The sequence below is a fragment of the Panthera leo genome, chromosome A1 (genome assembly GCF_018350215.1).
Source record: "Panthera leo isolate Ple1 chromosome A1, P.leo_Ple1_pat1.1, whole genome shotgun sequence".
Lineage (NCBI taxonomy): Eukaryota > Metazoa > Chordata > Mammalia > Carnivora > Felidae > Panthera > Panthera leo.
This window is the reverse complement of record NC_056679.1, coordinates 94670614-94692289: the sequence shown is the minus strand read 5'-3', so window position 1 is coordinate 94692289 and position 21676 is coordinate 94670614. Positions and strand designations below refer to the sequence as shown.

General features: G+C 42.4%; 1 protein-coding gene across 3 annotated transcripts in view; it reads right to left on the bottom strand.

The window, feature by feature from the left end:
• The window catches only part of COMMD10 (COMM domain containing 10), a 211121-nt gene extending 207503 nt beyond the window's left edge, over positions 1-3618 (bottom strand). For all 3 annotated transcript variants that reach the window (XM_042933485.1, XM_042933497.1, XM_042933492.1), the window contains exons 1-2: positions 3543-3618; positions 2122-2212 (exon numbers count right to left, since the gene is read on the bottom strand). In XM_042933485.1, coding sequence (XP_042789419.1) covers positions 2122-2212; positions 3543-3583 — 132 coding nt within the window. In that variant the 5' untranslated portion in view covers positions 3584-3618. The remainder of the gene's footprint in view (positions 1-2121; positions 2213-3542) is intronic.
• Positions 3619-21676: the final 18058 nt, after the last annotated feature.

The window sequence follows — 21676 nt, the reverse complement described above, 5'->3', positions numbered from 1 at the left end:
TATTATATTACTCTGCTGGCTCCTCTTGTCTCTCCATCTACATCACAAATTCCTTATAGCCCGGAATTTAGAGGACCTGCATTTGTTTTGTGTTTCCCATGCAAGGATAAGAATTAACTGCAAGAACAGCTACTGAGCGCAGACCATATAAGTGTATTAGGCATCGAAAATATAAAGATAAGTAAGACATGATGCTCAAGATCTTCAAGGTCAGCGAAAGACCCTGGCACCATAAAACAAATACTTACACTGCAGGACTAAAATGAGATGACAATGAACCAAGTGTTTTAGAAGCACAGAAAACAAAGTGCTGAGAGTGAGACAGCAAGATCCTTGAGACATCCAGTCTACTCAATAAAAAAGGGGAAAAAAAGACATTGCAGGTAAGGGAAAGAGTATATGCATGGAAACAGAGTTGGAAAAGTTCATGGCATATTCCGGTAAAAGTGCACAGCCCGGTGTGACTGGAGCACTTGCAAAATGGGAAAATAAAGCCTGTGGCCATATTATAATGTTGTTATAACGTGATTACAATACAATTCTAAAGATTTTGAACTTTTTTCCATGAGGCAATGGGAAGTCAATGACAGCTTCAAACACTGTAAAGATACACTGAATTCTTTTTTTTTTTTTTTTTTTTTTAGAAAAAAATATTTGTAGAGATAAATGGACTAGCATTATGAAGAAGTGATAGGAGGGAGTAGACTTTAGACTTCAGGTAGAGGTATCAGTTTGGAGGCAGTCACTGCAGTCTAAGGCAGGGATAATAAGGATCTGAACTAAGACTATGAAGAGAACTTGGATTTGAGAGACACTTAAGAGGGAGAAGGGACTCAGAAGTGAGCTGGCTTCTGAGGAAAAATAAGAGAAGAGGGTCCGGGTTCTCCAGGTGAAGTATGGAAGTGCTGTATCACTATATTCTACACCTAAAACTAGTATCACACTGTATGTTAACTAACTGGAATTTAAAATAAAAACTAATTTGGGGTTGAGCGTCCGACTTCGGCTCAGGTCATGATCTCACAGTCTGTGAGTTCGAGCCCCGTGTCACGCTCTGTGCTGACAGCTCAGAGCCTGGATGGAGCCTGCTTCGGATTCTGTGTGTGTCTCTCTCTCTGCCCCTCCTCCACTCATGCTCTGTCTCTCTCTCTCTCTCTGTCAAAAATAAATAAACATTTAAAAAAATTTAAAAAAATAAAAATAAAAATAAAATAAAAACTAATTTAAAAAAAAAAGTCCATTTAATTCTCATTTAATGGTGATGCCATGTACCACCAGGAAGAGCAGTTACTAGATGCTCCATAAACATGTGTTGGATGGAATTAAATTTTTATAACCTGAAAAAGAAGTTAACTTAGGTTGGTGACCAAGCAGTGAATCACTAAACATTAATGTGTCCAAAATAACCACACCCTTGAAATAAGTGAAAGGGAAAGATTAAAGGAAAGATTAAATACTGGGGTGATAAGAAAACTACAGCATTTTTTAAAAAATTTTTAATGTTTATTTTTTGACAGACAGAGAGACAGAGCATGAGAGGGGTTGGAGCAGAGAGAGAGGGAGACACAGAATCTGAAGCAGGCTCCAGGCTCTGAGCTGTCAACACAGAGCCTGACGGGGCTCGAACTCATGAACCGTGAGATCATGACCTGAGCTCTGAAGTTGGATGCTTAACCAACTTAGCCACCCAGGAGCCCCAAAAGCATTATTTTTAAGAGGAAGAATGAAATCAGAATATTTCCAAAGCATGTTACACGGAACCTGAGTCCCAAAATATATACCATGAGACATCAGTTGCAAGGTCAAACTTGTTTGAAAAGTTTTGCACATCATATTCACCCTTAAATATTTACTGTAAACACTATCATAAAATATACTCTGAAAAAAAAATATATATATATATACACTCTGAAAATTTACATAATAAAAAAAGATTAACTTTAATGAAGACAGAGTTTCCCAAACTTTTGGGACATTACAAAATTTTGTACAGAGCCTGTGTTCCCTAGGACACACTGGAGAACACTATACGTCACAAAAAGTTTTTCAAATACAAACAAAAGAGTTTCAGTGCAATCACAAGAAAAGTACTATAAACTACAGAAATGCAAAAATACAAACCTTCAGATGAAGTTTTTGAAGAATTCGGGTGAGCAATCGTGGAAATCTTCCTATATCTATTGCATTTATCAGCGACACTGCTTTTTTCATGCTAAATAAATGTGTAAAACAAAATTTTAAAATGAGTTTTCCAGGTGAAACTGTACTTGCTATAAGCATGCTTGTCTACAACTGCAGTTGTCTTTAAGTTTCCATTTCAACAACTCTGATTGCTATAAAGAAAAACAGATGATGGCCAGCAAAAGAGGCAGGACATTTCCAAACAGATGCCTCCCAAAAAGTATTTGTGTTGAAAAAGTCCATTTGGAAAAGTTTCTCTTTCTTTTGGGCAAGGCAGACAACTAGGGGAAGCTTGCACTCTGTGGGGAATGCCATTAATCACTCAGCAGTAAATATTTAATATCCACTTAACCCACAATGGAACTATGGAAAGAGAAGGAGCAAAGTGGCAGTTACACCAAAATACAAAGCAAAGAATACTGCATGGCAGATAATGCGATAAAACAACGTATATATGACATATGAAATCATTTAGGGTAACAGCACACAGTTGTTTTAAAACCCTACTTCTCCTGTAATCATCAACTTTAAATTATGTGATAAGAACAATTCTGCATCATACTGGATATGGCTTAGTGACGTGGCGGCTCTTAAGCAGGACACTGATATGAGGAGAACAACTGGCTGTCAGAACTCAAGGAATCCGGGAAGAAGGGAAAAAACTTTAAAATGACAACTCTCTTCGTCAAGATTCCTGCCCAATTCAGGCGCAAGGAAATTGTTACTGTCCAACTTTTTCCACATCACTACCTGCACTATTACTTGTTTTTCATGAAATGGGAGTCATTTCTACTTCAATAATTGTATATTAAGACAGAACTTTATATCACCACCCTGGACAACCGAGCTTCCCTACCATAAGTAGAAATGAGCTAAAAATAAATTTTAAAATGAAATCAAAAGCAATGTTACCAAATTCTGCTTAGGCACCTTACTAGCCCAAAACGAGGCCTAGTCCATCTTGATTGAAAAGGGGTAATGGCACGTGTTAGGGATTAAAGACCTTCCAGCACTAATGGGAACCTTTCTTGTAATCAGGCCTGAAGGAGAGTTGAAAACAGAAACTGTTTAGCTCTCCACGTGCTTCAGCACTACTCCAGGCAGACTTGGGTACTTCTGATCCCACACTCTGGGAACGGTGACACACATCACACACTGTCCTACTGACCCCAACTGCCAGGCGCATTGTAACCCCACGTAAGTGAACCACCGAGAAGGCGAGACACCCACAGTCCCCCGCACTCCTGCAGGGCCGCACCGCGGTATCTCCAGCCCAGGGCCCGCCCCGCTTCGGAGCCAAAGGCGACAGCTAACAAGGGAGTCCCTGCGTCGGTCCCATCCATGCCACCTCTGGCGACTACCTGGGGCTCTCCGGCAGGATCAGCGCCGTGGTGGCCGCCATGTTTCAAGCTCCCAAGCCCAGCCGCCGCCTGTCAGCTGTCTCAAGCTCAGCCAATGGCGGCGGGTCTACGGAACGCCGGAAGGCCCAAGCCCCTCAGGTTCGAGGTCTGTGTCTTCTCCTGCGGTCCTCCAGGCCAAGGGAGGGTCGCAGCCACCCTCCCAACCGGCAGTGTTCTGCCTTAACCCTGTTCGCATATTAACTTATTTATATTTATCTATTTACTTGTTATATATGCACATTTGACCCTTGAACACCTGGAGGTTAAGGGTGCCTCTCCCCCAAAAGTCAAAATTCCATGTATAACTTTTGATGTCCCCAAAACTTCAGTACTAATAGTCTACTGTTGGCCAGATGCCTTACTGGTAACATAGTCCTTGCTTGTATTTTGTATATTTTTTACGTACTGCGTTATTACAATAAAATAAGCTAAAGCAAGCTAGAGAAATGAAAATGTTACTAGGAAAATACATTATGGCACTGTACTATGCTTATCAAAAGAATCCAAGTATGAGTAGGCATGCACAGTTCAAATTTGGATATGCATGTGTATTTTTATGGAGTAGGTGTGTATAAACATATATTTAGGTGTGTGTACATGTACATACACGGTTTTTTTAACGAAGAGTGAGCACCCCATCCCAGCCAGTGTCTGGCCTGTGCTGCGTGGGGGCAGGAAGGGGAACACTCTTCCCCAAACCAGTGGGGGGGTGTCACACAACATCCCGCAGTAGAAGTCTGAGCCACCAGCCTAGGTACTGTGCGATCAGCCCTTCCAGTATCTGCCTGCCTGGAACTCTGTAGGGCACCCCACAGAGCTTGTAGTATGTACCTTCGTATGTAGTATGTACCGTAGTAGTTACTGAGCACCAGACCCTGTAAGCAGGCACTATGCTAGGCACTTGGGATGCAAAAGACCAAAATCCCTGCCCTCAAGGCTTGCCAGCAGTTCAAAGGGACAAGTTTTATTGTGCCCCTTTGGGGTGCCGCACTGAGCTAGGTACTGCTTAATAGGAGAGACGCATCCCCGCAGAGGCTGCTCTTTAGAATCTCACAGTAGAGCAGGGATACAACATGGGTTCGTGATTACCTTTGTCGCCTTAGAGAAAAACACGTGGTGTGTTAAAGGGATTCAGAGGTGGGAAGAATGATAAAGCATGGGAGGTAGAGCATTAGGATGAGGAAAACTTCCTGTTGCAGGTGGCATGAAGTCTTGAATGATAGATTATGGTGTGTGCGCTTGAGCTAGTGAGAAATAGGGAGTCATTAATGTTTTCCAGTAAAGAAATTTTTGTGATGAGAGATGCTATTGATTACGCGTGTGTGTGTGTGTGTGCGTGCCTGTGTGTTGTTTTTCGTCTTTTGAAGATTACTGTCAGCAGAATGGTGATTGGATTGGAAAGAGGTAAGCAGGAAAGTCAAACAGGGAACTATTGCAATAATCTATGGAAAGCATTAAAATCCTGTGGTAGTAAAATAGCATTGGAGAATGGAAAAAAAAAAAAAGCAGGGAGTGAATTAGAGTTCCATTTCAGCTGTAGAATCTTCAGGAGCTGGCAAAAGATTGAATGTAATTTTCTTACCTAATTATGTTTTACTTAAATTATTATTTAAATTAGTTGGCATTCCTAGAGCAGCCCAAAAACATCCTAACTGAAGGGAGAAGCCAGATTGCAAATTAAAAGTGAATAATCCCCACATGGATAATTGAGTCAATTATACAGTGTGTCGAACACATACAAATACATTTAATTCCACAACACGCCACACGCTCCCCAATTTATGCAGTATCTGAAAAAGAGGTATGTGGATTTACATAAATTATAGGTCTCTGATACAAACACAGATTACTTTACCTGGCATAATTTTAGAAGGGTCCCAATTCCCTCGACTTCTGAATAATTTCCCTTTTGTCTCCATTCATTACCTAAAGTAGAGCCATTAACCAGCATTTTTGACTCTCTAGTGAAGTTTACCTCCCTGTTTCCTTCAAAACCATAGCTGGGATTTTGAGCAAAAAGGCATCAGGGTGGTTTGAGCCCTGAATCCATGTAACTTGGAACAGAGCACTTTTCCTCACTTAAATTTCTTATTTCTGATCTGTAAAATGGGGATGAGAATAATGTCTGCTCCCCTGAGCTGTGATAAGAATTTAACAATGTGATGTATATGTGCAAGAAGCATTCTCCCCTCCTTTATAACACAAAGCACAGACTTCTAAGGTTGTACCAAAAAAGTCTCTGGTAATTCTCATCATTTTCACTGACAGGGTGATCACTTCTTATTGGCACTCATTGCTATAAAGGCTTGATGCAGAAAATAATTTCACCCCTTACATGAAACTCTCACCCAAAATGTTTCTGTGGTCTCTAGAGTGTAGACATATATATTTCCATGAAAAAGCCCTTATACTTGGCTACCTGTTACCACCTGCTAGAGAACAGGATATGTACCTTCTGGAGACACAGTTCCATGACCACACTTTACCCCTAACCCTCGAACGTGTCATCCCAACTTTATGATGGATCCGGAGCCCAGAATGGCTGCCCTTGATCTGTTGTGACTACTAAACATGCTGAATGCCCCCAATTTTATTTCTTCCATATCGTTGTCTTCACTGTAACTTTCACCAAATCTAACATTGTGTGTGTGTGTGTGTGTGTGTGTGTGTGTGTGTGTGTGTTATACAAGGTGGCATGTTATCCAGTTGGTTATAGTGTGGGACCCAAGGAATTTAACAAAAATCCCCTACCCCTGGACAAGCAGAGCAAGACTAACTCCATTTTGTGCTACACCCACCATCTCATGTATAACCCCCACATGACCTACTTATTCCTTAAGACACTCCCCCACCCTAGTCAAGCCGCTGAGCACACCCTTACTGGAAACCGGCTCATATAGGAATGCGGAACCCCTAACCGCCAAAGAATGTAAACCCCGCCTTTTGCCCGCCAAACTTGCGTGCCAATTCTTAAACCCCGCCTTTTGCCTGCCAAACTTGCACACCAATTCTGACCAGAGTGATAGGCTAGTTCAAACAGTTACTATAGGGTAAATTGTAATTCAATTGGCCACCTGCGTGTGGACTGACATGACTATGCAACTTTCTGTGTGTGTTACAATCTCATTGGCCACTGGCCCCTGTAAAACTGCTATGCCTCTTAACCTAGGGGTCCAAGTCCCTGCTCCGCTGTGTCGGGTATACTTGGGCCCAAGCTCGAGCTTGCAAATAAACCCTCGTGCGTTTGCATCAGTATCGGCTCCTTGGTGGTCTCTCAGATTCGAAATCGGGGGCATTACAATAGATTTAAAACCTAGTTTATTTCTCGGTACTGTGGGATATTTCCAGACACACTATTTTGAGTTACTGTGTCTTAGAACCGCCAGGAGGTGGGAGTGAGGGGAAAACAAATTTGTCTGCAGACTCTTTCCAATCTTCTGTCTCTTGCTGGTCACAATTTGTGCCATGGCTCATACCTCCCCTGTCCTCCTGAGGTATGTCACCTGTTGCCTTTAGGCATCATTGGAAAATCCAGAGCCTCCATGAGTTTGGTAGAGTACGATCCAAGTCCCAAAAACTGTAGAAGAAGTGAGCTCATGCCCATACCTAATCCAGATGTGTCCTCTCCCACCCCCTACCCTGCCAAGGGTGGCAGCAAATGGCAAGGGCTTTAAGACCATGGGAACAGTTCAGAGTTCCCAGCAGCCACTTTGTCAGGGAAGTTGAACAATACACTGAAGCCTGGGATGCAGTAAGGTTGAGCATATCTGGGGGTGATGGGGGTGCATAACTCAGAGACCATTTAACTCCTTGAGTGGAATTTCAACACAAGAGTTGCTTAAGCCTTGAATGTTTTAGCTCTTTGGTGATGCAGCCTTTTTATTTCACATATGCCTAGTTGTTTTACCAAAGTCTATAACAGCACAGGTTGGAGCAAGGTCCTCTGTGTCCTGAGAGCTAACACTTCCTTCTGGGTGTGACCTTTGTCCGGTTTGAAGTCCCACCCTCTGGGTGAGTTCCATCTCCCGGGCCCCATGGCCATTTCCTGCAATATAGTCTACACCCACTCTCTACCTGCTAGGCATGATTTATATCTTTGGCACTCAATGGATCTGAGCCTTTCCTTCCCCTCCAAAAGTCTCCTCCAACCCTTAAGTAAACCCTGGGTACACCTACAAGCCCAGCCCAAATCCACACCTCAGTATTCCAGCTACCAATGCAAATGGTTATCTTTGGAGGAAAGGTAACACCTACTCACCCAACAGACTAGTATCTGAGCCCCAGGAACCGAGTTCAGCTGAAACAACCTTGCAAGGAAGCTCTTGATATATATGGTCAGATTGGGGGTATGGGCATTTTATTACACACCCAGATTATTCTGGCAGTGGGTTAGCTAAGCATCTGGCCCAGGTCCTTAACCCTGTGAGTGTCTGTGGTCCTACAATTCATGTTGAGTGTCTCGGGTGAACTTTCAAAGGTAGCTTAGAATCACATAGGCAGAGGGCTAAAACTACCTGCCACTCATGTCCTATCAAATACAAAATTCATATTCAGCTGCATTTGCTTGCAGAAGCCATTGGCCCAGTTTTCCTCCTCCTCAGCACCACAAGGAACACACCACCCCCCTCTCCACACCACCACTCGGTCACAGTTGCTAGCCCTGTTTTTAGCTCAGTAGTCAGCACTTGCTTTATGACTGTGAGTGGATCAATAGGAGTAGAACTGAAGAACACCTTCTAGATGGGAAACATGCAACAGTCTGTTCCACAGCTTCTCCAGAGATTCTCCAGGGAATGGAGTTTCAAAATTGGATATTTTTATTTATGAGATGGTTATGTGAATGTGCCTGATTGAGGTGAGATCCATCAGGAACAAGGAACGCAGGAACATAATCTATTCTCTGAGTATTTATTTGCATGCCAGGCTGTGATGTGAAAAGGAAGAAAGAAGCTTAGGGGAAAAAAAGAAAAAAAAAAAGAGAAGAAAAGAAAAGAGAAAAGGAATAGCATCAAAGTTGCAGGCCACATTTGCCCAGAAAACAAAACAAAACAAAACAAAACACAGTATTAACCAAATGGAGGGTGGGGGACGGTATGGGAGGGAAATGTTTATTAAAATGTAACAAAAAATATACTTTGTGATACATGAACAGATCCCTTTCTAATCCATTTTTAAATTTCTTTTGATGTTTATTTATTTTTGAGATACAGAAAGCATGGGAGGGGCAGGGAGAGAGGGAAACAGATGATCCATATCGGGCTCCATGCTGTCAGCACAGAGCCCAACGCAGGGCTCAAACTCAGGAACCATGAGATCATCACCTGAACTGAAGTCCGGTGCTCAACCCACTGAGCTGCCCAGGCGCCCCCACCCCTCTGTTTTAATTGGCACTTGCTTTTCTCCATTCTACTTCCCAGAGGCCTATGTCATTAACAGGACTGATATTTACACACAGGACATGTGACAGATTTAATGGATTCTTCAGTAATTTCACCAGCGAACCCAGTAGGAAGAGAAGCTGATGGCAGTTCCCCCATAGACATATTGCGTGTGGTGCTGGTACACATCCCTTTGACCCAGTGACTAGTAAAGGAAATAAAGGCAGTAGACACCTCAAACACGCAACAGGAAAAGAAAACCCCACCCAACAGCAAACGAGCAAAGAAGCCTGACTTAATAACACACTTGAAGAAGTGTCTGCCAGGAAAAGAAACAAAGCATCTGCCCCTGTCAAGATGGACTTGAAAGGTGATCCCCCACCTGCTGAAACAGTGCTGAAGAAAGGTGTCCACAAAGCCATGAGAATTCCCCAATGTATGTATTCCCCGGTTTAGAAGGGAGCAGAATGGGAGAGAAATAGGCAGCCAAGGGGAAGGCTTGGGAGATCTGTGGAGGCTTTAAGCGTCTGAGGGCTGATCCAGCACTCAGGGGAGGAGCCTCCAGGAGTCACAGGTTTATTGCCTCTGGGCCAAGGGGAAAGAAGAGCATAGAGCGGTAAGGCAGAAAAAAACAAAACTATATCTAACTCCCCAAGTGATGAAGGAGTTGGAAATCTGAAAAGAGAAAACAAGAAGCAAAGATACCCATAGACAAAAGCCAGGGGGAGGTTACATTGCAGCTGCAGTGAAAATAGCCTTCCCTTCCCCCACTGTTAACACTGGCTGAAGCCCACAGGCACCCCAGTCCTTCCACTACAGGAAGGGGAAATGAAAGAATGAAAAAAGTGAACATCAGGGCTCAGGAGGGATCAGAGGGTCTGGGGTGCCACAGTTAATGAAGGGCTGATCTAAAGCCTGGGGCATCCCAGGTGCGCCTGGATGGCTCAGTCAGTTAAGCCCCCAACTTCAGCTCAGGTCATGATCTCACAGTTCGCAAGTCCAAGCCCCACGTTGGGCTCTGTGCTGACAGCTCAGAGCCTGGAGCCTGCTGTGGATTCTGTGTCTCCCTCTTTCTCTGCCCTCCCCCTGTTCATACTCTGTATCTCTCTGTCTCAAAAATAAATAAACATAAAAAAATTTTAATTTCAGTCCCTGCTCAGGGACTGAACTTGCCCCCTAAAAGTGGAGTGAATCTGGGATGCCTGGGTATCAGTTAAGCATCTTACTCTTGATTTCTGCTCAGGTCATGGTCTCATGAGGTCGTGAGTTCGAGCCCCACATCAGGCTCCAAGCTGACATAGCAGAGCCTGCTTGAGATTCTCTCTCTCCCTCTCTCTCTGCCCCTCCTCTGTTTGTGCTCTCTCTCTCAAAATAAATAAATAAACTTAAAAAATAAAAGTGGAGTGAATCCTGCTACAGGACAGTGAATAAAATCTCCAAGTTGAGAAACTGAAAGTCACACCCACCAAAAAAAAAAAAAAAAAAAAAACGAAACAAAAAAACCAAAAAACTGTTACCCTGGGTCCCAACTTCCCCTTAAGCTTTTTGTAGACAGATAGAAGGCAACACTGAGCCATCAAGCTGGCATCCTGAATGGAAAAACAAACAGATCTCACAGTGGCAGGCACAGGCACTGGAAAATTCTGGCACCACATCAGAGGTCTGGGCAGAGCTGTCCATGACCCACACAAATTGGATGAGAAAAAGGGACGCGGCAAGTACGCGATCATCCTACAGAAAGAAATATACGAAAAAGAGGCGCACGGTACGCAAAAAAAAAAAAAAAAAAGCAGATGAAAATAAAATAATGGAATAAAATAATGGAATCTGGAATAAAATAATGACCAAAGAGGCAGCAGCAAATCCCATGTGAATGTTCAAGATAGAACTTAATAAGGAAATAAACTTGATGGAACGAAAACTAAGAGACAACTTGAGAAAACACCCAAATCGGCATAGAAGGCATTGTGAAACAAAAGAAAGAGACCGAGGACCAAAAGTATGCCATTTCCTAACTAATACGTAAATTAGACACTGAGACAAACAGACTAAACACAATTGCAAATTCGATTTCTTTTATTTTTTTAAGTTTTCTTTTAAGTTTTTTTTTTTAATGTTCATTTATTTTTAACACAGAGAGAAGGAGACACAGAATCTGAAGCAGACTCCAGGCTCTGAGCTGTCAGCACAGCTCGAGCTCACGGACCACAAGATTATGACCTGAGCCAAAGTCAGATGCTTAACCGACTGAGCCACCCAGGTGCCCCATATTTTTTTAAGTTTTATTTATTTATTTATTTTTATTTTGAGAGAGAGAATGAGAGTGAGTTGGGACAGTAGAGAGGGGGAGACATCCCACTTAGGCTCCTCACTGTCAGTGGGTGGCTCAGCCGGTTAAGCATCCGAGTTCAACTCAGGTCAGGATCTCACAGTTCATGAGCTCCAGCCCTGCATCAGGCTCTGTGCTGACAGCTCAGAGCCTGGAGCCTGCTTCTGAGCCTCTGTCTCTCTCTCTCTCTGTCCCTACCCAGCCCCCTCTCTCAAAAATAAATAAATAAAACATTTAAAAATATACATATACATATAAAAGAAAGCCTCATTATGTGAGTAATTAACCATTTCACACCTTATTGGCATGCGTGTACCTTCATCAGGCTCTGCACCAAACCCAGTTCCAGCTGGGGGTGGGTGAGGCTGCCTCATGCCTATGGGAAGATTACAACACACATACACCAGAAGACACTTTCTCTATAACATTGGAAACCCTGTATATGTCATTTGATGGAAGAACATATTGTGTTCTGAAGAGCCTGATATAAAATGGTGAGGCTGGGGCAAATTCTGGTCAAGTTCTCAACCTCCAAGGATAAAGAGACAATTCTTTGGGTATCCAAATGAAAAAAAAAAAAATAGAGGAAAAAGAATCAACCAGTCTCAGACTTCTTCACTGGCAACAAAGTTTCGAGAAAAATGCCTAAATCCAGCCAATATGCTATGCAATTATTAACCAAAGTTCCCATATGCTCAAACAGGATTGCATTTGTAATTTTTACATGTTCCTTCTGGGGAAACTGAGTTAAAAACCAGCCAACCAAGAGATTAATGAAAACAAACGAGTCAGGAATGGGGGTCCTTTGGCATGCAGTGAATGTTAAATCCATTGTAGAACTAAGGTTTAATTAAACTCTCTACATTCTTCACCCTATCTTAAAATTTTTTTTTTGACATTTATTCATTTTCGAGAGACAACGAGAGACAGAGCATGGGTGGGGGAGGGGCAGAAAGCGAGGGAGACACAATCTGAAGCAGGCTCCAGGCTCTGAGCCGTCAGCAGAGAGCCCGACGTGGGGCTTGAACTCACAAGGGCTGTGAGATTATGACCTGAGCCAAAGTCAGACGCTCAGTGGACTGAGCCACCCAGACACCCCATATGAAATGGGATGTAATACATCACTCAGGCAATAAATTGACTAGGACTTCTTAGTCTATTCTTAATTGTCGCAAGGGTAACAATCTAGATACTGGGCCACGGACTGTGGAGGTGTTTTGCTCAATTTGTGTGACCGACTCAGTGAGGACATAGGCAATGTAATCCGAGAGATTTTTATTTTGGAAACAATACTAAGCAACTTAACAATTACAGCTTGCTTTGTGACTTATAGTCTATGCCCAAAGCCACTTGAGTTTGAGACCCCTGCTTTAGAGGAGTATTTTAGGAACACACAAACCTTTCTTTGTTGAAGAAACAACTACCTAAAATAATTTCTTCAGTTTCTTTTCCTTCTCTTATCCACTTGAATAAAATCATTTCTATTTGTCTATATGTAGATTGCATGTATCCTATATAAACTGAGATTTAGATATAAATATGCGTACAGAGATTACTGGAATTCACTTTGGCAAATGTTCACAATATTTCTGGTGGGTAAGATTTTCTATAATTTGGGGGGCGCATGGGTGGCTCAGTCGGTTAAGCATCTGACATCTGATTTTGGCTCAGGTCATGAGTTCACGGTTCATGAGTTCGAGCCCTGCACTGGACTCTGAGCTGACAGGGCGGAACCTGCTTGGAATCCTCTCTCTTCTTCATTCTCTGCTCCTCCCTGGCTTGTGCTCTCTCTTTCTCTCTCTCTCAAAATAAATAAAGCTAAAAAACTTAAAATAAAGATAAAAATATTTTCTATAATTTTTCACCGTTTACTGTGTACTTCTTTGTATTGCTGAACTTTCTGATAATGAGGATGTGTTATTTTTACAGTAACAGTAAAGTCATGATTCAAAACATAATGAAAATAAATGAATTACTGTGTGCCCAGGTTTTTTTTTTTACATTAGGTACATTAGGTACTAAAAGAGGTTACATATCAATAACATTACTTTGAGTGACCCAAATACTAACATTATTTCTCAGGGTAATTTGTAAATAATTTTAATTCATCAATCATCATCAAAATTCACTTAAGGATGGTTTTTGTGTGTGTGTATGGGGAAAGGAAAGCTCACAGTAAATTATGAAGACTATTGCATTTAAAAAGAATGCTGATCATTTCTCTCTTCGGTATAACTGCTTTTCTTTTGTTTACACAGGATTTTAAGAGGTTTTCCCTTTAGCGTCTGTTTATGTTCCTAAATTGATGAGAGGGGCATAGTTAGTTTTCTCCAGAACCAGTCAGTGCCGCATCACTGAAGATAAAGTGATCCTTCTAACAAGTCAAATAGCCAGAGAGGTCCTAACTGATCTCAAGAGAGCCCCAGGTCATTCACAGAATTTGTGTGACATGTCACCCAACCTCATTGTTCTAACAACCCATCCTTGGTTCTCTGTCTACACTGGAGAAGTTTCTCCTTTGTGATACAGTCTCAAACAGAAAAAGGACATCGGCAAAAGCTAATAAACCCGAATAAAGTACGCATTTGAGTTAATAGTGATGTATCAGTATAGGTTTAGTAATTGTAAAAAATACTCCAGATTAAGATCTGAGATTTTAAAAACACAGTCCGCCTGCTCAAGGAATTTACAAACCAATATGAAATTAAAGGGGTGCCTGCCTGGGTGTCTCAGTCAGTTGAGCATTCGACTTCAGCTCAGGTCATGATCTCCCAGCTCGTGAGTTTGAGCCCCGTGTCAGGCTCTGTGCTGACAGCTTGGAGCCTCAAACCTTCTTCGGATTCTGTGTCTCCCTCTCTCCCTGCCCCTCTCCTGCTCACACTTTGTCTCTGTCTCTCTCAAAAATAAACATTAAAAAAATTTTTTTAAAAAAGAAATTAAAAAAAAAAAAGATATAAGGCGGAAAAAAGTGTCCTGATTGAGGTGAACACAGGCCACTGTGGATGCTCTGAATACACTATGAGAGCCACACTTTATCAAGCTATGCTTGTGCCCAGCATTGTTTGAAGAACATTATTTCATTGTACGTCACGACAGTCCTGTGGGCAGGTCCACTGGAGTGGGTAAGGAAATTCACAAACCTTAGAAGATTTGCATAACTTTCCCACAGTCACTCACTCGTCGGTGGTGGGTAGAGCCAGGACCTGAACACCTTGTGCTAACTCAAGACTGGCTCTCAGCCACTGTCCTGCTGAGAGATCCAGAAAGGCTGAGGGTATCAAGGAGCTTTACTTTCACAAGGACTCACGACAGAAACGTTGTGATGAATGCATAACAGGAAAGGCTGAGAAGGAACCGTCAGGGAGGAGAGAGGTACAATCAAGGGTTGAGATGGTTTCAAAAACAAAGAGTGTGGCCAGCAGCATCAAACACCAAGAGGAGGTCAACCAACACAATGATATAAAGGTTCTTGGGCTTTAACCACAGTGGGGTCGTTGGGGATCTTGGCAAGGGAAGTTTGGGTTGCATGGGGTGGAGGACTGGAGTGGGAGAGGTGGGGCAGGGGCGGCAATGCAAAGAACATAGTGAGTTGACAAATGAAGAAATAAGTGACAGAGAAGTGGATACACTGAAGGGCGCCTGGCTGGCTTAGTTGGTAGAGCATGTTGCTCTTGATCTCAGAGTTGTGGGTCCGAGCCCCACGTTGTGGGTAGAATTTACTTAAAAGCTAAAAAAAAAAAAAAAAAAAAAAGATGGATACGGCAATGTTTGAATATTATTTCTAGAAGCCTGGCTGTTCAGATAAAGGGAGGGGTCAGCAATAGACATCAACCTAAAGAAAGACCTTTTATTTTAATATTTTGGTTTTTTTTATGTTTATTTATTGTTGAGAGGGAGACGGAGTGCAAGCAGGGGAGGGGCAGAGAAAGGGGAAACACAGAATCCAAAGCAGGGTCCAGGCTCTGAGTTAGTAGCGCAGGGCCTGATGCGGGGCTCGAACCCACAAACCTCAAGATCATGACCTGAGCTGAAGTCGGATGCTTAACCCACTGAGCCACCCAGGCGCCTCAAGAGATATCTTTTCTACAACTGGTTTTGCTTTGCTTTTTCTAAGAATGGAGAGACCAGAGCAGGGGTTGTACATGGGCAGTGAGCTGACCCACCTAACTTTTCGTTTCTCAGTTTTGCAACAGCTCCTGATCTTATTTGGGTAAATCCCCTTCTCCTTCTCCATGCTGTCTTCTTGGGATCTTTAGTCTGTGAAGGGTAGGTTCTGATCCGCCTCAGGACCACTCAACGACTTTCCCCAGGGACTCTAAAACTCCAGTGATTGACCCCAGGAGCTGATTCACCCCAACAATGAGGAGGAATCCGGCTCCTACTTAAAAATCTATGTGTGATCTTTCAGCCTGACCACAGGCAATTTCAAAAGCTTTCCCTGGCAGACTTCGGGAGGGAGTTTGCCCACCCCATGGCAGCAGGGTGTGCGGCCAGTGCATTGAATTTGAGGGAGTCACAGTTGAGGACTTGGGCGCCTTTGGCACATGTTCTTGGCACATCTCAATTTCTGGCCAAGTGTCTTCACTCCTTGGTCTCTATGTCTGAGGCTTTGGGTACACACACATCTTCTTTAGGCACTTCGGGAAGGGGCTCCTTACAGAGAGGAGAAGGGAATCTGAAAGACACCTTTCCCCCCTCTGACTACAGTAGCCATTACTTTTCCAGCCATTACTGACTACAGTAGCCATTATCCTAGACCCGACCTCCCCCCCCCCGCCCCAGCTTATCGACCCCAACACAGGGTGTGTGAAACTGCAGAAGCCTTTGTTCAGGGCTCGTTGGCAGCAATTGCCCAGATCCACCTGAACTCAACCATTAGGAAAATGGAACAGGGGGAGTCATGCTTTGTCTGGTTTCAGTCTCCCTCTAAAGCGAGGCAGTGATTAAAAGCTTACGTCTTCTGGGGTGCCTGGGTGGCTCAGTCGGTTGAGCATCAGACTTCGGCTCAGGTCATGATCTCAAGGTTCCTGAGCTCAAGGTCATGATCTCACTGTTCGTGAGCTCAAGCCCCGCATCATGCTCTGTGCTGATGGCTCAGAGCCTGGAACCTGCTTCTGATTCTGTGTCTCCCTCTCTCTCTGTCCCTCCCCCACTCATGCTCTGTCTCTCTCTGTCTCAGAAATAAACATTTAAAAAAAATTAAAAAAAAAAAACCTTACGTCTTCCTCTTTGGCTTGTTTGTTGCATTAATTAGCTACTGGGACACCTAACAACCTGCCTCTCCCCCAGCTCACCTGGCAATTGGTCCTGGAGGACAATGCTACCCAGCCCCACAGAGCTGCCTGGGCATCTGTTCTTCCCAAGGCCAGCTCTTGTACATTTCCTTACATGGGATGGACTCTTTTTCGGCTTCAATTAGCCCCAGCTCTTTGTAGTTGCAAAACCCCAACTGTCATAAACATGCCTACATGCTGATCGTGGAAAAACAACGAAGAAACTTAAAAAAGCAAAACAAAACACATATCAGTCCACTGGGTACCTTCACCACCGAAGCAAAAAGAAAAAAGAGTAGCAAAATAAAAATATATTTACCAAACCTAAAGAGCTGTCATAAATTTGGAGACGTTAGACTAAATGTTGAATTGAACTTTCAGGGGAAAATAATCCCAAATCTATTTCAGTGATGGAGTCTCTTGTGTAGACTTAAAGTGCCCAAGAATGGCCAGCAGAGGGAGCCAAAACCATACATGTAATTTTTTTTTCTTCTCTACAAACCTTTTAGGAAAATGGGTTATTAAAAACTGCAAAATGCAAATGAGCTTCATTTTCCAAAAATATATGCAAAAATCATAGAAATCATATAATTTAATGCTACTCTGCTGCCAAGTGCTCTATAGAAAATTTTAAAGCTGGAAGGAGATTCTGAATCTCAAGCAGTTCTAAAGAGAAGCATTCCCCCACCCTCCTTCCTTCCTCTCTCTCTTTCTCTCTTCTGTCTCTGGGACTTGCTTGCAATAACTCCTGAAAAGTAGGTAATTTGTATTCTATTTCAGCTGACACATTCTGTGAGTTGTATAACAACACATTTTCAATTGCCATTGCAGGAGCATACCGGTTCATACTGGAAACAGATGTGTTGAAAAGAACCTGGAGAGCCTCTAACTCAGACCTCCTAAATCAGGCCTTAGGTATACCTTAAAAAAGAAAAGGAACACGAATCTCAAAAAAAGTTTGTTGAAAAGGAATTTGCTGCAGTTATAAATGTCTCTCCATTTTCTGGGTTGTACCTACACTAGTTAGGGTGTTTGGTTTATAAACAACAGAACCCAATTCGGGCTAATTTAAGAGGGGAAAGGAATTTATTAAAAGGATACTGGTTTCTACTCTCCTTTTTGTAGTTTACAGTTAAAATTAGCGGAAAATATTTTATAGGTAAAATGATGAGTTTATTTTGTGTGACGTAATGTTCACAAATTTGAAAATTTAAATAAAATGGGTTAAAAAACAAACCTTGAGGCCCAAATGGCTTTACTGCCAAGTTCCAGCAAGTATTTGAGGAAGAAAAATGTTATCTAAAACAAAGCCTTCCATAGAAGAAAGGAGTTCCCACTTTTTTTTTTTTAATTTTTTTCAATGTTTATTTATTTTTGAGAGACAAAGAGAGACAGAGCTTGAGTAGGGGAGGGACAGAGAGAGAGGGAGACACAGAATCCGAAGCAGGCTCCAGGCTCTGAGCTGTCAGCACAGAGCCCAATGTGGGACTCGAACCCACGAACCGTGAGATCATGACCTGAGCCGAAGTCGGACACTTAACCAACTGAGCTACCCAGGTGTTCCAAGGAGTTCCCACTTCTTATGTGAAGCCAGCATTACCTTGATATCAAAACCCAAACAAGGAACTTCAGCTTATAGAAAGTTGGGGTGGATGCACTTTTTCTATTCCTCTAAGTACAGCTAAAAAGGCTGGACATTACATATACAACAAACATAAGATGTCTCTGAAAGCAGGAGATAAGCAGGCAGGTGGATAGGGGCCTCAGACAGGAGGAATGATGATGGGGGTTCCTTTTTACTTCATATAGCCTAGGGCTTTTTCTTTCTTTCTTACACCTTGTATCCCTAGTGCTTAATAAAGTGTCTGGCAAGTAAGAGGTGCTTGGTTAATGAACAAATAAATAAATGAATGAATGGATCTATTAAGCATGAAGGGCTGTTGAAAGCACTATTGAAGAAAACCATTTAAACCCAGTCCTTGATCTCTTTGAATTTATTATATATGACCTAAACATTGGCGAATTTAAAAAGAACACAGACAGGGGTGCCTGGGTGGTTAGGTCAGTTGGGCATTCTACTTCAGCTCAGGTCATAATCTCATGGTTCATGGGTTTGACCCCTGCATCGGGCTCTGTGCTGACAGCTCAGAGCCTGGAGCCTACTTCAGATCCTGTGTCCCCCTCTCTCTTCCCTTCCCTGCTCGTGCTCTGTCTCTCTCTTAAAAATAAATAAACATTAAAAAAAAAAAAACCAAGAACACAATCATATAAAGTGTAAAACAGCTAAAACTACAAACTGTAAACACAAAATCCACTGTTTGTTAGGCATGACTAGTGATGATAAGCCCATTGCCTTCTATAGGATGAAGGAAAAGTACCATAGAAATAGGCAGAATTTTAGGAAATCTGTCAATTGGAAAAAGAATATTCCAAATACAGGATTAAAATATAGAGATTCTGAAAAAGAAACACAGAGTAAAACTGCTTAGCCTGGATCATAAATATGGGCCACTCTCCTGAATGCTCCTGAAAACTGACTTCTGTTGTAGACACCAGGAAGAAGGAAGGAAAAGAAATAAGATAAAAGGATTTTATCTACGGGGTAAGCTAAAGCACTCAATGCCTGGCACATATTAAAAGTGTCAATAAATGCAAGCAATTGAGAAATCCACACATCAGGGGTGCCTGGATGGCTCAACCAGTTAAGTGTCCAACTTCTGCTCAGGTCATAATCTCATAAGTTTGTGAGTTTGAGCCCCACATAGGGCTCTGTGCTGACAGTACAGAGCCTGCTTCAGATCCTCTGTCCCCCTCTCTCTGCCCTTCCCCTGCAGGCGCTCTGTCTCTCTCTCAAAATAAATAAACTTAAAAAAGAGAGATAGAGAAATCCACATATCCAATGGCACCTGCCTACAGGGCCACTTTGCTGAACAACTAACTGTAGGAGGTGTGGTTGGCAGTGTAGACTATGGGAAAGGAATCCCCTGGGCGCATGCAGCAAATAACCTCTATGGCCAAGCACCGCAGACCCACTCATACGTTTCAGTTTCCAAGGCATTATGGAAGAACGATCTGTGATATCTACAACTTCTAGACATATTCATGAAGACATATGCCAGGATTGAAAGATAGCCAAGCAAGAAAGAGGAAAATCCTGTTACAATGACAAGACAATTTCCTTGGTTCGTGTCATCAGACAGGACAGCTACATTTCTTGGCTAATCTGAATTTAGTTCAGATCACTAAAGAGCTTTGTTCATTTTGTGATAAAAATTAGACACTTGCAAAATAAATTTCTGACAATTCCCCTAGATTTATTTTTGCCATAATCATTTAGTGCAGGAGCCTTTTAAAAAATGCATAGAAATGGCATTAGATCAAGATGAAATAATGTGGTTTCTAAAAAAGCACTTCATCAAATGTTTTGCTAGGTTTCTATAAAAGCAGTAGGAGGGGTCTGCTTAGTAATCATTCAAATTCTTTACTTTATTTTTTGCTTTACTTGGAGAACTTACCAACATGATTTACCAACATACTTTTTAAATCAATACATTTTATTTTAATTAAAAAAATTTTGTTTAATGTTTATTTATTTTTGAGAGAGAGAGAGAGACAGAGCACAAGGCAGGGAATGGCAGAGAGAGACAGAGGGAGACACAGAATCTGAAGCAGGCTCCAGGCTCTGAGTTGTCAGCACAGAGCCCGATGTGGGGCTCGAATTCAGGAGCCATCAGATCATGACCTGAGCAGAAATCGGATGCTCAACTGACTGAGCCACCCAGGCGCCCCCAAACCAGTTAAATCAGATTATCTCATCTAATGTTTAAGACTCAATGATAAGAAGAGACCAAAGGTAAAGACACTTTAAGGTTAATTTACCTTATTTTATTTTTAATGTTTATTTTTGGGGGAGAAAGAGAGAGACAGCGAGGTGGGCATAGGGAGAGAGAGGGACAGAGGATCTGAAGCAGGCTCTGTGCTGACAGCAGAGAGCCCAAAGCAGGGCTTGAACCCACAAACCGTGAGATCATGACATGAGCCAAAGTAAGATGCTTAACCAACTGAGCTACCCAGCTTCCCTGCCTTATTTATTTATTTATTTATTTATTTATTAACATGAAAATAGGACAGCTAGCAATACGGCAGTGTTTCTCAAACTTACTTGATCATTAAGACTTACCTGGGGTGCTGGAGGAAAAAAAAGTATGGATTTCCAGGCCCCCTCCTTGGAGGCTCTGATTCCTGAGGTTTAGGGTAGGGCTCAGAATGAGTATTATTAAAAGCATTTGAAGGAATTTCATGATCAGGCAAACCAGGGAAATGCTTGGTTTCATGGAAAGAAGACTGACCTACTACTGGGGTTCAAAAATACCAAGAGTGGCCAGGTCTTCTGTGTGTCCTTAACTGAGTCATTTGATCTCATTGGGGCTAAATTTCCTCGCTCGTAAAAATAAAACAACAGCAAGACAGGTTTTAGTCCAAAATCCCCTTGAAGACAGGAACCCACTGGCCTATGCTCACAGCTGGATCTCTGCCTAGCCCAGTTCCCCAGCACAGGACAACCTCTTGGTTATTTGTTGAACAATTCACTAGCTGGACAACATAGAAGATTCCTTTTCAAATTTAAAACCATATGATTCTAAAATCAATAATAAGATAATCCATTTGGTCAGCCATTTGCAAAACAATATTCTCAAAACAAAACAAAATATAAACAGACAAAACAGCTCCCCCCACTCCTTTGACTGGCAGGTGGCTGGTGAGCATTTCAAAGGATCAGACCTGGGTCACTGGGTTTCACGCCTTCTTCACAGGATGGTGACGGTTCAAGGTGATGAAGTGGATGCACTTAGCATCACGTGTGGCTCACAAATGTTAAGTAGAGGCTCAGTAAAAGGGAGTTGAATCTGGAAAACCCAGGAAATTATGTGGAAAACAGAGTAAGTTCTCAGGCCACGTACACAGGAATACCATAGTCATAGCATAACTTTTAGGATTTTTGTTAATTTAGTCCCAAAACATACTGTCAAGTAACAAGTCGAGAATCATTCAGAACCTTCCCTGGCACATGTGCTTGGGACACTGATAAAGAAGGAAAAATAAACCCTGAAAACT